General features: G+C 62.4%; 1 protein-coding gene across 1 annotated transcript in view; it reads left to right on the plus strand.

Annotated features, from left to right (window-relative positions):
• The window catches only part of LOC125428885 (zinc finger protein 271-like), a 1,035,007-nt gene that overhangs the window by 999,983 nt on the left and 17,486 nt on the right, over positions 1-17,538 (plus strand). Inside the window, exons 3-5 of the mRNA XM_048489593.1 lie at positions 8,233-8,733; positions 10,992-11,118; positions 11,992-13,409. Coding sequence (XP_048345550.1) covers positions 8,254-8,733; positions 10,992-11,118; positions 11,992-13,409 — 2,025 coding nt within the window. The 5' untranslated portion in view covers positions 8,233-8,253. The remainder of the gene's footprint in view (positions 1-8,232; positions 8,734-10,991; positions 11,119-11,991; positions 13,410-17,538) is intronic.

Below are 17,538 nucleotides of genomic sequence, written 5' to 3' on the forward strand. Positions count from 1 at the left end.
GGGGTGGGGGGGGGGGGGGGTGGGGGGGGGGGGGGGTGGGGGGGGGGGGGGGTGGGGGGGGGGGGGGGTGGGGGGGGGGGGGGGTGGGGGGGGGGGGGGGTGGGGGGGGGGGGGGGTGGGGGGGGGGGGGGGTGGGGGGGGGGGGGGGTGGGGGGGGGGGGGGGTGGGGGGGGGGGGGGGTGGGGGGGGGGGGGGGTGGGGGGGGGGGGGGGTGGGGGGGGGGGGGGGTGGGGGGGGGGGGGGGTGGGGGGGGGGGGGGGTGGGGGGGGGGGGGGGTGGGGGGGGGGGGGGGTGGGGGGGGGGGGGGGTGGGGGGGGGGGGGGGTGGGGGGGGGGGGGGGTGGGGGGGGGGGGGGGTGGGGGGGGGGGGGGGTGGGGGGGGGGGGGGGTGGGGGGGGGGGGGGGTGGGGGGGGGGGGGGGTGGGGGGGGGGGGGGGTGGGGGGGGGGGGGGGTGGGGGGGGGGGGGGGTGGGGGGGGGGGGGGGTGGGGGGGGGGGGGGGTGGGGGGGGGGGGGGGTGGGGGGGGGGGGGGGTGGGGGGGGGGGGGGGTGGGGGGGGGGGGGGGTGGGGGGGGGGGGGGGTGGGGGGGGGGGGGGGTGGGGGGGGGGGGGGGTGGGGGGGGGGGGGGGTGGGGGGGGGGGGGGGTGGGGGGGGGGGGGGGTGGGGGGGGGGGGGGGTGGGGGGGGGGGGGGGTGGGGGGGGGGGGGGGTGGGGGGGGGGGGGGGTGGGGGGGGGGGGGGGTGGGGGGGGGGGGGGGTGGGGGGGGGGGGGGGTGGGGGGGGGGGGGGGTGGGGGGGGGGGGGGGTGGGGGGGGGGGGGGGTGGGGGGGGGGGGGGGTGGGGGGGGGGGGGGGTGGGGGGGGGGGGGGGTGGGGGGGGGGGGGGGTGGGGGGGGGGGGGGGTGGGGGGGGGGGGGGGTGGGGGGGGGGGGGGGTGGGGGGGGGGGGGGGTGGGGGGGGGGGGGGGTGGGGGGGGGGGGGGGTGGGGGGGGGGGGGGGTGGGGGGGGGGGGGGGTGGGGGGGGGGGGGGGTGGGGGGGGGGGGGGGTGGGGGGGGGGGGGGGTGGGGGGGGGGGGGGGTGGGGGGGGGGGGGGGTGGGGGGGGGGGGGGGTGGGGGGGGGGGGGGGTGGGGGGGGGGGGGGGTGGGGGGGGGGGGGGGTGGGGGGGGGGGGGGGTGGGGGGGGGGGGGGGTGGGGGGGGGGGGGGGTGGGGGGGGGGGGGGGTGGGGGGGGGGGGGGGTGGGGGGGGGGGGGGGTGGGGGGGGGGGGGGGTGGGGGGGGGGGGGGGTGGGGGGGGGGGGGGGTGGGGGGGGGGGGGGGTGGGGGGGGGGGGGGGTGGGGGGGGGGGGGGGTGGGGGGGGGGGGGGGTGGGGGGGGGGGGGGGTGGGGGGGGGGGGGGGTGGGGGGGGGGGGGGGTGGGGGGGGGGGGGGGTGGGGGGGGGGGGGGGTGGGGGGGGGGGGGGGTGGGGGGGGGGGGGGGTGGGGGGGGGGGGGGGTGGGGGGGGGGGGGGGTGGGGGGGGGGGGGGGTGGGGGGGGGGGGGGGTGGGGGGGGGGGGGGGTGGGGGGGGGGGGGGGTGGGGGGGGGGGGGGGTGGGGGGGGGGGGGGGTGGGGGGGGGGGGGGGTGGGGGGGGGGGGGGGTGGGGGGGGGGGGGGGTGGGGGGGGGGGGGGGTGGGGGGGGGGGGGGGTGGGGGGGGGGGGGGGTGGGGGGGGGGGGGGGTGGGGGGGGGGGGGGGTGGGGGGGGGGGGGGGTGGGGGGGGGGGGGGGTGGGGGGGGGGGGGGGTGGGGGGGGGGGGGGGTGGGGGGGGGGGGGGGTGGGGGGGGGGGGGGGTGGGGGGGGGGGGGGGTGGGGGGGGGGGGGGGTGGGGGGGGGGGGGGGTGGGGGGGGGGGGGGGTGGGGGGGGGGGGGGGTGGGGGGGGGGGGGGGTGGGGGGGGGGGGGGGTGGGGGGGGGGGGGGGTGGGGGGGGGGGGGGGTGGGGGGGGGGGGGGGTGGGGGGGGGGGGGGGTGGGGGGGGGGGGGGGTGGGGGGGGGGGGGGGTGGGGGGGGGGGGGGGTGGGGGGGGGGGGGGGTGGGGGGGGGGGGGGGTGGGGGGGGGGGGGGGTGGGGGGGGGGGGGGGTGGGGGGGGGGGGGGGTGGGGGGGGGGGGGGGTGGGGGGGGGGGGGGGTGGGGGGGGGGGGGGGTGGGGGGGGGGGGGGGTGGGGGGGGGGGGGGGTGGGGGGGGGGGGGGGTGGGGGGGGGGGGGGGTGGGGGGGGGGGGGGGTGGGGGGGGGGGGGGGTGGGGGGGGGGGGGGGTGGGGGGGGGGGGGGGTGGGGGGGGGGGGGGGTGGGGGGGGGGGGGGGTGGGGGGGGGGGGGGGTGGGGGGGGGGGGGGGTGGGGGGGGGGGGGGGTGGGGGGGGGGGGGGGTGGGGGGGGGGGGGGGTGGGGGGGGGGGGGGGTGGGGGGGGGGGGGGGTGGGGGGGGGGGGGGGTGGGGGGGGGGGGGGGTGGGGGGGGGGGGGGGTGGGGGGGGGGGGGGGTGGGGGGGGGGGGGGGTGGGGGGGGGGGGGGGTGGGGGGGGGGGGGGGTGGGGGGGGGGGGGGGTGGGGGGGGGGGGGGGTGGGGGGGGGGGGGGGTGGGGGGGGGGGGGGGTGGGGGGGGGGGGGGGTGGGGGGGGGGGGGGGTGGGGGGGGGGGGGGGTGGGGGGGGGGGGGGGTGGGGGGGGGGGGGGGTGGGGGGGGGGGGGGGTGGGGGGGGGGGGGGGTGGGGGGGGGGGGGGGTGGGGGGGGGGGGGGGTGGGGGGGGGGGGGGGTGGGGGGGGGGGGGGGTGGGGGGGGGGGGGGGTGGGGGGGGGGGGGGGTGGGGGGGGGGGGGGGTGGGGGGGGGGGGGGGTGGGGGGGGGGGGGGGTGGGGGGGGGGGGGGGTGGGGGGGGGGGGGGGTGGGGGGGGGGGGGGGTGGGGGGGGGGGGGGGTGGGGGGGGGGGGGGGTGGGGGGGGGGGGGGGTGGGGGGGGGGGGGGGTGGGGGGGGGGGGGGGTGGGGGGGGGGGGGGGTGGGGGGGGGGGGGGGTGGGGGGGGGGGGGGGTGGGGGGGGGGGGGGGTGGGGGGGGGGGGGGGTGGGGGGGGGGGGGGGTGGGGGGGGGGGGGGGTGGGGGGGGGGGGGGGTGGGGGGGGGGGGGGGTGGGGGGGGGGGGGGGTGGGGGGGGGGGGGGGTGGGGGGGGGGGGGGGTGGGGGGGGGGGGGGGTGGGGGGGGGGGGGGGTGGGGGGGGGGGGGGGTGGGGGGGGGGGGGGGTGGGGGGGGGGGGGGGTGGGGGGGGGGGGGGGTGGGGGGGGGGGGGGGTGGGGGGGGGGGGGGGTGGGGGGGGGGGGGGGTGGGGGGGGGGGGGGGTGGGGGGGGGGGGGGGTGGGGGGGGGGGGGGGTGGGGGGGGGGGGGGGTGGGGGGGGGGGGGGGTGGGGGGGGGGGGGGGTGGGGGGGGGGGGGGGTGGGGGGGGGGGGGGGTGGGGGGGGGGGGGGGTGGGGGGGGGGGGGGGTGGGGGGGGGGGGGGGTGGGGGGGGGGGGGGGTGGGGGGGGGGGGGGGTGGGGGGGGGGGGGGGTGGGGGGGGGGGGGGGTGGGGGGGGGGGGGGGTGGGGGGGGGGGGGGGTGGGGGGGGGGGGGGGTGGGGGGGGGGGGGGGTGGGGGGGGGGGGGGGTGGGGGGGGGGGGGGGTGGGGGGGGGGGGGGGTGGGGGGGGGGGGGGGTGGGGGGGGGGGGGGGTGGGGGGGGGGGGGGGTGGGGGGGGGGGGGGGTGGGGGGGGGGGGGGGTGGGGGGGGGGGGGGGTGGGGGGGGGGGGGGGTGGGGGGGGGGGGGGGTGGGGGGGGGGGGGGGTGGGGGGGGGGGGGGGTGGGGGGGGGGGGGGGTGGGGGGGGGGGGGGGTGGGGGGGGGGGGGGGTGGGGGGGGGGGGGGGTGGGGGGGGGGGGGGGTGGGGGGGGGGGGGGGTGGGGGGGGGGGGGGGTGGGGGGGGGGGGGGGTGGGGGGGGGGGGGGGTGGGGGGGGGGGGGGGTGGGGGGGGGGGGGGGTGGGGGGGGGGGGGGGTGGGGGGGGGGGGGGGTGGGGGGGGGGGGGGGTGGGGGGGGGGGGGGGTGGGGGGGGGGGGGGGTGGGGGGGGGGGGGGGTGGGGGGGGGGGGGGGTGGGGGGGGGGGGGGGTGGGGGGGGGGGGGGGTGGGGGGGGGGGGGGGTGGGGGGGGGGGGGGGTGGGGGGGGGGGGGGGTGGGGGGGGGGGGGGGTGGGGGGGGGGGGGGGTGGGGGGGGGGGGGGGTGGGGGGGGGGGGGGGTGGGGGGGGGGGGGGGTGGGGGGGGGGGGGGGTGGGGGGGGGGGGGGGTGGGGGGGGGGGGGGGTGGGGGGGGGGGGGGGTGGGGGGGGGGGGGGGTGGGGGGGGGGGGGGGTGGGGGGGGGGGGGGGTGGGGGGGGGGGGGGGTGGGGGGGGGGGGGGGTGGGGGGGGGGGGGGGTGGGGGGGGGGGGGGGTGGGGGGGGGGGGGGGTGGGGGGGGGGGGGGGTGGGGGGGGGGGGGGGTGGGGGGGGGGGGGGGTGGGGGGGGGGGGGGGTGGGGGGGGGGGGGGGTGGGGGGGGGGGGGGGTGGGGGGGGGGGGGGGTGGGGGGGGGGGGGGGTGGGGGGGGGGGGGGGTGGGGGGGGGGGGGGGTGGGGGGGGGGGGGGGTGGGGGGGGGGGGGGGTGGGGGGGGGGGGGGGTGGGGGGGGGGGGGGGTGGGGGGGGGGGGGGGTGGGGGGGGGGGGGGGTGGGGGGGGGGGGGGGTGGGGGGGGGGGGGGGTGGGGGGGGGGGGGGGTGGGGGGGGGGGGGGGTGGGGGGGGGGGGGGGTGGGGGGGGGGGGGGGTGGGGGGGGGGGGGGGTGGGGGGGGGGGGGGGTGGGGGGGGGGGGGGGTGGGGGGGGGGGGGGGTGGGGGGGGGGGGGGGTGGGGGGGGGGGGGGGTGGGGGGGGGGGGGGGTGGGGGGGGGGGGGGGTGGGGGGGGGGGGGGGTGGGGGGGGGGGGGGGTGGGGGGGGGGGGGGGTGGGGGGGGGGGGGGGTGGGGGGGGGGGGGGGTGGGGGGGGGGGGGGGTGGGGGGGGGGGGGGGTGGGGGGGGGGGGGGGTGGGGGGGGGGGGGGGTGGGGGGGGGGGGGGGTGGGGGGGGGGGGGGGTGGGGGGGGGGGGGGGTGGGGGGGGGGGGGGGTGGGGGGGGGGGGGGGTGGGGGGGGGGGGGGGTGGGGGGGGGGGGGGGTGGGGGGGGGGGGGGGTGGGGGGGGGGGGGGGTGGGGGGGGGGGGGGGTGGGGGGGGGGGGGGGTGGGGGGGGGGGGGGGTGGGGGGGGGGGGGGGTGGGGGGGGGGGGGGGTGGGGGGGGGGGGGGGTGGGGGGGGGGGGGGGTGGGGGGGGGGGGGGGTGGGGGGGGGGGGGGGTGGGGGGGGGGGGGGGTGGGGGGGGGGGGGGGTGGGGGGGGGGGGGGGTGGGGGGGGGGGGGGGTGGGGGGGGGGGGGGGTGGGGGGGGGGGGGGGTGGGGGGGGGGGGGGGTGGGGGGGGGGGGGGGTGGGGGGGGGGGGGGGTGGGGGGGGGGGGGGGTGGGGGGGGGGGGGGGTGGGGGGGGGGGGGGGTGGGGGGGGGGGGGGGTGGGGGGGGGGGGGGGTGGGGGGGGGGGGGGGTGGGGGGGGGGGGGGGTGGGGGGGGGGGGGGGTGGGGGGGGGGGGGGGTGGGGGGGGGGGGGGGTGGGGGGGGGGGGGGGTGGGGGGGGGGGGGGGTGGGGGGGGGGGGGGGTGGGGGGGGGGGGGGGTGGGGGGGGGGGGGGGTGGGGGGGGGGGGGGGTGGGGGGGGGGGGGGGTGGGGGGGGGGGGGGGTGGGGGGGGGGGGGGGTGGGGGGGGGGGGGGGTGGGGGGGGGGGGGGGTGGGGGGGGGGGGGGGTGGGGGGGGGGGGGGGTGGGGGGGGGGGGGGGTGGGGGGGGGGGGGGGTGGGGGGGGGGGGGGGTGGGGGGGGGGGGGGGTGGGGGGGGGGGGGGGTGGGGGGGGGGGGGGGTGGGGGGGGGGGGGGGTGGGGGGGGGGGGGGGTGGGGGGGGGGGGGGGTGGGGGGGGGGGGGGGTGGGGGGGGGGGGGGGTGGGGGGGGGGGGGGGTGGGGGGGGGGGGGGGTGGGGGGGGGGGGGGGTGGGGGGGGGGGGGGGTGGGGGGGGGGGGGGGTGGGGGGGGGGGGGGGTGGGGGGGGGGGGGGGTGGGGGGGGGGGGGGGTGGGGGGGGGGGGGGGTGGGGGGGGGGGGGGGTGGGGGGGGGGGGGGGTGGGGGGGGGGGGGGGTGGGGGGGGGGGGGGGTGGGGGGGGGGGGGGGTGGGGGGGGGGGGGGGTGGGGGGGGGGGGGGGTGGAGGGGCTGATGGGAATTGTAGCCCATGAACATCTGGAGTGCCATAGGTTCGCCACCATGGTTCTAGGGTGAACTTGGGACCTTTACTCATGTTGAACAGGTGCTCTACCACTGAGCCACTGACCCTCTCTCATAAGCCCTAAGAAGGCCTCAGTGGAGTTTAAGACTTCAGACCTTGAAATATGGTTGGGCCGTTACATTTAGGCAGCTGCCCTATGCATGCTTACTTGAAAGAGGCCCACGGAACTCAGTGGGACTTGCTGCTGACTAAATGTGCATACTTGTCCAAGGAATACTGGAATGGAGTAGACCAGTGATGGCGAACCTTTTCGAGACCGAGTGCCCAAATTACAACCCCAAAACCCACGTATTTATCGCAAAGTGCCAACCCGGCAATTTGACCTGAATGCTGAGGTTTTAGTTTAGAAAAAACGGTTGGCTCCGAGGCGTGCGTTACTCGGGAGTAAGCTTGGTGGTAGTCGGTGGCTTTGCTTTGAAGCAACCGTGCAACTCTTCCAACAGGTGAATCACGACCCTAGGAGGGTTTACTCAAAAGCAAGCCCCATTGCCAGCAACCGAGCTTCCTCCCGGGAAAAGGATCGCGCTTCAGTTCTTCGCATGAAAATCAGTGGGGTTTAACAGCACTTAACACTGCTTCCCCAAAATTAGGTCTTAGGTTTAATGCTAATAATCGAGCCCAGCAGCCAAGGCCAGCCTAGGTGTGTGTGTGCGTTTGCGCGTGCCCACAAAGAGGGCTCTGAGTGCCACCTCTGGCACCCGTGCCATAGGTTCGCCACCACTGGAGTAGACCATTTTGCTTGCTGGATTCCATATTTTGCTGCAAGCCTCCTCTTAGAAAAACAATTTCCCCCTCCTCTATTGTATCTGGCAAAGGGAGCTTTGACTCTTCAAAGCTTGTGCTCAGAAAATCTTATTGGTCCTTAAGGCACAACCGGACTCAGATCTAACTGCTCTTTACTTCAGTGCCTCATTTTAGTGAATGAAAACAGATTAGACGAATTAAGTGTAAGAAGGGCTGTCACTTAGAGAAGGGCAGGGAGCTGATCCTCTGTCTGCAGCAGAGGATAGGACTAGCAGTATTGGGTTTGAATTATGGGCAGAAAAGTACTGGCCGGATATTAGGAAAATAATTACAGTAAGAATTGTTCAGTTGTGGAATTGGCTGCCTAAGGAGGTGGAGGTTTCACTGGCTGTCTTCAAGCAGCGGCTGGATGATCACTTGTCAAGGATGCCTTAGGCCTGTGGTGGCGAACCTGTGGCACTCCAGATGTTCATGGACTACAATTCCCATCAGCCACCATGCTGGCAGGGGCTGATGGGAATTGTAGTCCATGAACATCTGGAGTGCCATAGATTCGCCACCACGGCTAGGCTGATCTCGTGTTGGGGAGGTTGGACTAGATGGCCTGTATGCCCCCTTCTAGCAGTGGCAGTGGAGGTTAAGAGCTCATGTATCTAATCTGGAGGAACCGGGTTTGATTCCCAGCTCTGCCACCTGAGCTGTGGAGGCTTATCTGGGGAATTCAGATTAGCCTGTACACTCCCACACATGCCAGCTGGGTGACCTTGGGCCAGTCACAGCTTCTCGGAGCTCTCTCAGCCCCACCTACCTCACAGGGTGTTTGTTGTGAGGGGGGAAGGGCAAGGAGATTGTCAGCCCCTTTGAGTCTCCTGCAGGAGAGAAAGAGGAGATATAAATCCAAACTCCTCCTCCTCCTCCTCCTCCTCCTCCTCCTCCTCCTCCTCCTCCTCTTCTTCTTCTTCTTCTTCTTCTTCTAACCCTGTGATTCTAAGCATTCATGGAGCAAATGATGCTGTGCCCCACAAACTCTTAACTTTCTGTTTTACCCTAGAGAGGGCAGCTCCAATTCAAAATGGAAGAGCAGGAGCCACCAACTACCAAACCCAAGGAGAGATTGGTAGCAGGAGGAAGAGACCCTCATGTCTTTCAAGTTGGGACCATTGGAGAGTTTCTGACCTTGGAAAGTCCACAGCAGATTAAGGAAGAACCAGATGAAGGTCAAGAGAGATGTTGGGATGCCCAGTGGAAGGAGTTCCTAAAGACAGTGGGGTCCCCTCACCAGGGGTGGAAAGCCTCAAAGCAGCCTCAGTCTTCCTCTGAAGATAACTCGAAGAAAAACCAGGCCTCCTTCAACAGTGAAATGGATGACGGACTGTGGCCCACAGGTCAGGACAGGAACCACTCCCCTGGAGAAGGTGATAAAACTAATGAAAACCCAGACTTGTCTGTGAAAGTGAAAGAAGAGATTTTGGATGAGGATATCATCAGCTTGGAGATGGACCACCAGCATTTCAGGCAGTTCTGCTACCAGGAGGACGAGGGATCCCAAGAGGTACTGAGCCAGTTCTGAAAACTTTAGCAGCCATGGAGTGAAACCCAAGGGATACACCCCAGAGCAAATTCCAGAGCTGGTGATCCTGGGGCAAGTTTCTGATTGATCCTGCCTGTGTAAATGCAGAACTCAGATCTGAGGGGTTGCCAAACAGCAAGTAAATGAAAAATAAAAAGCCTGAATTGCTTCTTGGTCTTTACCAGAGGTTTTGATGCATAGAAATCTCCAGGTACAATTTTCTCTGGCCTGGAGTGAAACCAATTGCAGACCTTCAGCTCAAAGGTCCAATTCACAAGTTAGCAACCCTAGTGCAGGCAGGCATTTAGGGTACACTATATCTGGTAGGTAGGTCTGTCTGTAGGCCCAGAGGGATAATCTAACAATATTGGGATATGTAGGAGTGTGGTACCAGACAGAGGCATGGGATTGGCTATCTGAATTCCTGCAACCAGGAGGATTCTGGGCTGTGATGTCAGAATCCTACTTTTGAATGCTTGATGTTTGTTCCTCTAACAAGCCCTCGGGGTGGTGCTGATGCTGGAAATTTGTTACCATGTGGTAGCGCTAGAAGAAGTTGAGAAACCAGAACAGAAGTTGTGAATTTTCATTGCAAGATATCCAGGGAAAGCATTGGTAAGCCATGTTTTCTCTCGCCATGAAACACTTCTTCACCAAACGTGTGATTGGTGTTTGGAATATGCTGCCACAGGAGGTGGTGATGGCCACTAACCTGGATAGCTTTAAAAGGGGCTTGGACAGATTTATGGAGGAGAAGTCGATTTATGGCTACCAATCTTGATCCTCTTTGATCTGAGATTGCAAATGCCTTAACAGTCCAGGTGCTTGGGAGCAACAGCCGCAGAAGGCCATTGCTTTCACATCCTGCATGAGAGCTCCCAAAGGCACCTGATGGGCCACTGCGAGTAGCAGAGAGCTGGACTAGATGGACTCTGGTCTGATCCAGCTGGCTTGTTCTTATGTTCTTATGCCATGGGAAAGATTAGAACTGTAGTTCATGTTGGGGATTTCACAGCTGTTTTAAGTGGGAGATTTCAAAATTTATTCGGCAACAGTGACACTATCTTGACCCATGTGTTGATCTTAATTTAAATGATTTGGCGGTGAACATAGAAAGCTGCGCTTATAATACTACCTTGCATTTATATAGCATTATCAGTGTTCAAACTCTCCACAACCACCTTGCGAAGTTGGGGTTGTTAGTTTTCATCCTCTCCATTTTCAATCATAGGTGGCTTACAATAAAAAAGAACAATCATAAAAACATAAGAACAGTAACTTAAGAAAATGTTTCAGTCAATGAACCAGAATTGTTATACAAATAGTAGTAGTAGAAGAAGAAGAAGAGTAGTTTGGATTTATATCCCCCCCTTTCTCTCCCGTAGGAGACTCAAAGGGGCTTACAATCTTCTTGCCCTTGCTCCCTCACAACAAACACCCTGTGAGGTGGGTGGGGCTGAGAGAGCTCCAAAAAGCTGTGACTAGCCCAAGGTCACCCAGCTGGCGTGTGTGGGAGTGTACAGGCTAACCTGAATTCCCCAGATAAGCCTCCACAACTCAAGTGGCAGAGCTGGGAATCAAACCTGGTTCCTCCAGATCAGAGTGCACCTGCTCTTAGCCACTGCTCTTAGCCACTACGCCACTGCTGCTCCTTGAAGACTTGTGAATTCAGTTGTTGGAATTCTCTCACAAATAACTGATTGCTGCAGAATCAGAGAGAAGAGCCAGAGGGCTCCAAAATTTTGCCAGAAACTTACCGAAATAATATGGCCTTGTTAAAGTTTGCTGGCCACCGAGGTTGTTCTGGGCATCTTCTCTGGGTGACTGTTCCAAAGGGAAGATGCTATCACAAGAAATCTTTCAGTGGCTGAAAAACAGACATTTCAGAAAGGAAGGTAATGGTGGACTTAAGATGGAGCGTGATTCTGTAAAGGGAGCTGCAGTCGTTCAGGTATGTGAGTCCTAGGGCTATGAATTATTCCTAAAGACATACCCACGTGCTGGACTGGGGCTGCTAGCTTGAACGCTATTACACCCTGGGAAACATAGTTTTCCCAAGGCATTTGAGTCCATGCTGTGGAAATGTGGTACCCTATGAACTGCATGTCCCAAAGCTTCTTACAGGAGAAAAAGAAGAGTAGGTGATTATTTAACGAGGGATGGGCAGGGCAGACCTTAATGGTTGCCCTCCAGAATCACTTGTCTGTGACTTGTCTGATTCCCCCTGTTTTGCATTTCAGACGCCAGAACCCTTGGGAGATGTGGCAGTAAAATCCCCCAAGTCAGAGGAAGATCCCTTGGAGATTGTGAAACTGCAGATCCCCCTGGAAATCAAGCAGGAGAGTAACTGGGACACTGACTCCCTGGGTAAGGAGTAAAGATTGGATTTCCAGCTGCTGCAAAGTGGATGCAGCTGGAAAGCGCAGGCATTCATCTTTGTGTTAATATCCAAGAAACTGGGGGCATCACCTCTGCATTATTATTGCGGCCATCTAGCCTCCTGCCATTTAAGGAGAAATATCTGTGCCTGAAAGAGTATCTGCAAAATTCCTATGCCCCTATTCAGCCCTGGGAGATCCATTGTTCTGAATTTATGAACGTACTCAAGTTCATCAGTTTCGTGTTGTAACTGCTGAGATTAAGACAGAAGGCCACGTAGCTGATGGGTCTTTCCTTGCTACGTAGCTGATGGGTCTTTCCTTGGAGGCATTTGTTGATTCTCAAAGAAAAGAATTCTACTGGTTTGGTGGTGGTAGAAAGTGCTGCCAAGTTGCAGCTGGCTTTTGGCGACACACAGGCTAGGCAAGACACATTTAGAGGTTGTTTGCCATTTGCCTGCCTCTAACGTGTTTCCCCGAAAATAAGACAGGGTCTTATATTAATTTTTCCTCCAAAAGATGCATTAGGGCTTATTTTCAGGGGATGTCTTATTTTTTCCCATGATTTTGCCCTGCACGGGTACCAGGTAATCTGTACCAGGTAATCTGTAACTAGGGTTTATTTTTGGAGTAGGGCTTATATTTCAAGCATCCTCCAAAAATCCTGAAAAATCATGCCAAGGCTTATTTTCGGGGTAGGCCTTATTTTCGGGGAAACGGTATGTTGCAACCGTGGATTTCCTTGGTGGTCTCCCATCCAAAGACTAATCAGGACTGACCCTGCTTAGCTTCCAAGGTCAGGCAAGGTTGGGCCGTCCAAGGTCAAGGCTTAGCAACCTAAATGTATGGTTCTTCATTCCAGAATGTGATGTGCATGAGCACAAGAATGAGGACGACCCCTTTGAGTTGGAAACATCTGAGCCAGAGGGTATCCGTGTGGTATCACTGGGAAGAACTGAAGGACATTTTTTCTGGGGACCTGAGATTAGAGAGAAGCATGGAAGTCAAGGGGATTGGCACCATGGAAACTTCCCAGCGAGCAGAACCTTTCTTTGCGAGGAAGGTGAGCAGAATTTATATGATGGTACTTTACAGCACAGGAACAAGACAGTGACTGATAGTGAGGAACAATGGCCTCATGCCTTCAGTGTTCCTGAGAACCAGCAGGTGCGGGTAAAGGGTAAACTGCATTGTGGAAAAATCTCAAACCACAAAATATCTCTCATTCCACATGAAAGACCCCACCCAGGAGGGAAATCGTACATCTGTTCCGACTGTGGAAAAAGTTTTGGCTGGAGGACAAATCTTGTGAAGCACAGAAGAATCCACACAGGAGAGAAGCCATACAAATGTTCAAACTGTGGCAAAAGTTTCAATGCGAAATCCACCCTGATTAAACACGAGAGGTCCCACACTGGAGAGAAGCCGTATGAATGCTCAGAGTGTGGGAAAGCCTTTGGTGAAAAAGGGATACTTGTTAAGCATATGAGAATTCACACAGGAGAGAAGCCACATAGATGCTCATACTGTGGGAAAAGTTTCATTGAGAGAGGTGCCCTGATTAAACATGAGAGGACACACACAGGGGAGAAGCCATATGAATGTTCAGATTGTGGAAAAACCTTTAGGATCAGCTGTCATCTTAAACTTCATAAAAGAACACACACTGGCGAAAAACCACATAAGTGCTCAGATTGTGGCAAAAGTTTCAGTGAGAGAGCTTCTCTTGTGAAACATGAGAGAACTCACACAGGAGAGAAGCCATATAACTGCTCAGAGTGTGGGAAAAGCTTCCGGATCAGTTTCCAGCTTGTGATTCATAAAAGGACACACACGGGCGAGAAGCCACATGAATGTTCGGACTGTGGCAACAGCTTCAGGGAAATAGCCTCTCTTATCAAACACAAGCGAACTCACACAGGGGAGAAGCCATACGAATGCTCTGAGTGTGGGAAGAGCTTTCGGACCAGTTTTCAACTGAAAACTCACAAAAGGACACACACTGGTGAGAAGCCATACCATTGTTTGGCTTGTGGGCAGAGCTTCAGCCAGAGATCCCGTCTTGTTATACATGAGAGAACTCACACGGGAGAAAGACCTTATGGGTGCTCAGAGTGTGGGAAGAGCTTTGTTTCTAGCTCTCATCTTAGAAAACATGCTGTGGTACACACGGGTGAAAAGCCGCATAAATGCTCATATTGTGAGAAAAGCTTCAGTAAGAAATCAAACCTTGTTGTACATGAGAGAATCCATACTGGAGAGAAACCGTACAAATGCACAGTGTGCGAAAAACGGTTCTGTAGCTCCTCAGTTTTTCACAGGCACATGAAGATTCACCCAGGAGAACCATCATGAGGATATAATAAGTTGTAGGAAAGGCTATGTCAGGAAAACTCTGAAAGGTGGGGGAAGCTTTCCAGAAGTGTAACTACAATGTAGAAATGGGGGCTGACCTGTCCTGGTGTTAATGGTCTTGTAATGTATCAATACTTATTTAAACAAACATTACATCATGCGGTATCTTTTTCCCAGTGTGGAATAAGTGGACAAGTTTTCAAAGGCGGCACCCAAAAAGCTAGATGCCCATTAATTCAGAGGTCCAAACCACATGGGATGTGATAGTTGGGGAATTAACATCTTTTGCTTTGTTTTTAAAAACTAAAGGAAATATTTGAGTTTGATCCCAGCAGATTTTCTGCTGGTGAAAAAGGAAGGTACTAGAACATCACCATTAGGGATCATAGATTTTATTAAATGCTATGTCAGATGGGGCTACAGTGAAGGGAGGAATTAGGTGAGACTCATTGCTTTGAAATTTCACCTTACAAAATATAAGTAACTACATAAATGCTTACATTGAGAAAAAGGATTCAACACTTCTGTCCTCTCAGTGGCACGTGCCCAGTCTTTAAAGCTGTTATGTAAGGCTGCTAAAAATATCATTTTTTAAAAGAACCAAAATATTTTAGTGATAGAACTTGGATATTGTGTGATATTTGACCCAGCGGCTCAATGTGGGCAGGCAGGCAGGCAGAGTACTGTCAGTGGAGTGATTGCACACATTTTTGTGTGTTTGCAACCTAATACAGGAAAGGATATTCAACTTTGGACTACTTCTGGTGAGAGTTTTAGCAGTGGTATCCTTCACTCACCAGTCACTAGCCAGAGAAGCCTGTCATGGCAATTTCAGTTTGACATTTTAAAGGATGATGGTGGAGCATCCAGCACAATGTCCCACTTGGGGGAGGGCATGGTGACCACCTGCTGATGAATTCACACTCTTCATCTGGGCAAGTGCCCCAGAGAGGGCAAATCCATTGGTATGGCCCTGCACCACTCCCATCGGCAGATCCCCCCCCTCTTTGAATGGGACTGTAATCAAGGTGAGGTTTGTGTGTTTGGGGTACAACTTTTATTGGCAATATCCCTAGCCAAACTGGGGCCAAGCAGATCTGTAATTCAACTTTGAATCAGGGTTGGACCATCCCCTAGGTAAACCCAGGTTGAAAATTATTTGAGTAAGGTAGATGCAGAGGAATTTCAAATGCTTTTTAAGCCCTATTGACAAATGTGTGCAGATCCTGGGGAAACCAGTCTGATCTGCTAGCATTGGGAATAAGATATTTTTACCATTTAAAATGTTTTAATGTCTGCATTTTATACCATTTTTAACCAAAATTACCTGCCCTGCAGCTGCTCAGGTGACAAGAAGAAAAATTTAAATGGCTAGATTCAACATGTTTAAATTGGATTTGGATAAATGCATTGACTGTAGGTTTTATTTTGAAACTGGTTGTTTTCATCATTAAATTTTCTATTATAAAACTTCCAGTTCCACTTATCTTTTTCTTTGGGAGCAGAAGAAAGAAGGAGATTGAACATATGGAGATGCTTTATACCGAATCTAATTACTGGTTCATTCTGTTCTGTATTCTGTGCTCTGATTGGCAAAAGCTCTTGGTGATCATGGGAGAAGCAGTGCCAAAAATGAAGAGAACTGGAACATTCTTTCCCAGGTAATCTCTTGCTTGGTGACATTGGGCCATCACATATGCTTAGCCAGAGATGTCTCACAGGGTAGTCGTGTGGATAAAATGGAGAAGAAGTGAACAGTGCAAGCAGTTTGAAGTCCCTATTGTGGAGAAAAGGGAATTGTAAACTTAATTTTGGCTGCAATTCACAAAAAAGGCGATTGCTGTGGTTGTCCCTTCACCTGTTGCTTCTTTTGGTAGAAGGCAGAGCTGCCCATTCAGTATTCAAACTACTGTTAAATATTGAGAGCCCAGGGAGCTGTGGGCCTGGAAAGCAGAGCAAGGAGGGGTAGAGCCACCAGTCATTAAATAAATTAATACACGTTAAACGTGTACTGCAAGGAGCAGTTCTGCAGGGCCTGTAAAACAGAGCTGTTCCACTGGGCTTTTGGGGAGGCTGGCCAGTGATGTGCTGTTCCTGGCATGCTTTGACATCTGCATGCTTTACCATCTGATTACTACTATCATGGCCCAATCTCAGTGGCAGAGCGCCAAGGGGGCGGGGAGTGCGTCATGCACCGGGTGCACGCTTGGGGACAGAAAATCGCCTGCGGCACACACACACCCTGCCCCCCTTCCCACACTTACCTACATTCCTTTTCTGTTTTAAGTACTTTTTGAGGCTGAAAAAAGCAGCCTCTTCACAGTTCAGGCTAAAAACTGCCTGAGGAGCTACAGTTCCCAGGAGACCTTAGGGTTCACAAGGTCTCCTGGGAAGTATAGTTCGTCAGGCAGTTTTTTTCCCTGAACTGTGAAGAGGCCGCTTTTTTCAGCCTCAAAAAGTACTAGAAATAGAAAAGGAACGTAGGTAAGTGTGGGAAGGGGGGCGGGGGGAGGGCAGAAAAAACACACTGTGCACCGGGCGCAGTTTGGCCCAGCAACACCTCTGCCCAATCTTCTCCCAGAAGTAAATGGAAGAGGCTATATTAGCTATGGGTCGCCACCTGTATTAGTTATGAGTGCCATTTGTTGTTTTATCTATTGTTTAATTGGTGTGCTGATAGTTATGTTTTAATTCGTATATACTGGAATTTATTGGTGTAAAGAAAGTGGTGACTAGCCTCAAACTGGGTCAGGATTTGGGGTGCACATGAAAACTTAGAAGCAAAAAGGTTGAATAAAATATTTTTAAAGGTTTATTGAGTACAACTGTTACTCAATAAACAAGATAACAGAAAAAATTAGCTAAAGGTTAAAATGACAACATGAACCAATGGTAGCGTAGTTTTTTAAAGCAAACAGCACGCAAAGAGCAAAATGAAAAGTATTGCTGACCAAACTGGCCGGCAGAGTTTAACAGCTTCAAAATAACTCAGATAACAGGCAGGAAAACAAAGATATGCTCAGATGAGTACAGAGAATCAAGAATAACAGTAAAGATAGATAGTTGTAAGAGTGTTGAATGACAGTTATACAAAATTACTGGTCAGGTGACATAAACAGACCAATCATACTCTCACACTAATTAGCTAAGTCAGCATAATATAAAGACATTGTTGCTACCAGGTGCAAATGCTTGAAAGAGATGATTAAAGTCCTAATTGGAAAGGAAATGTACAGCTGGGGTGTGACCTTTAGCTGCATCAGCTACTAACAAGTTGGGAGAAAATTGAAGCGAAAATACAATTTCTCCACAGTTGGGATTTTATTGTGTTTTATGGAAATTATCTGCATGCTGCCCAGAGCCCTTTGGGGGCGGGTAGTATATCAAGCCCAATAAACAAACAAACAAAGAAAGAAATGTACTTTGAGGAGCCCACCACAACTGAGGTAAGGTGTACTTTTATTGCTGTTTATCTGAAAATCTGTGTTGTGTGCCTCTTCCCTGTATTTTGTTTTGTTCTTTTTCCACCACTTTGAATCGAGACACTCTTTTTCTATTTTTTTCCTCTTTCTCTTTTATGCTACATCTTTCTATAAAGACATTTTTTGTTTGCTTAGTACAATTTATCTCTCTGTCATATTTGTTTTTCCCCCATAAGCTAAATCGCAAGGGAGATGCACAGTTTGCTGTGTGGTATTTGCCAGTTTCTACACAGTTATTTCAGTATTGATCTAGTTCTGTGCTAGAAGGATACTTTTTCCAGCAGGTCAGTCTATACATTTTCAAGATGTCCCTGAGCAGTGGCAGCCAGGTACCACAATGCGTTTCAGGTAACCCTTGGTTGAGGGGAGTTTCCCAGCAAGGAAAACTTCCTCCCCTTCTTCCTGCCAATGAAAATTAAAAAAAAACCCTTTATAATGTTAACAGCCAATAACTCACTACTTTAATAAGAAAGAAGAGACTCTGAAAATTAGCAAAGCATGGCTCCCAGTACTTAAAAAATGGACTGGTAACCCCACTACCAATATAATGCACTCAACCACACATTTGCATA

Source organism: Sphaerodactylus townsendi, linkage group LG03 (genome assembly GCF_021028975.2).
Source record: "Sphaerodactylus townsendi isolate TG3544 linkage group LG03, MPM_Stown_v2.3, whole genome shotgun sequence".
Classification (NCBI taxonomy): domain Eukaryota; kingdom Metazoa; phylum Chordata; class Lepidosauria; order Squamata; family Sphaerodactylidae; genus Sphaerodactylus; species Sphaerodactylus townsendi.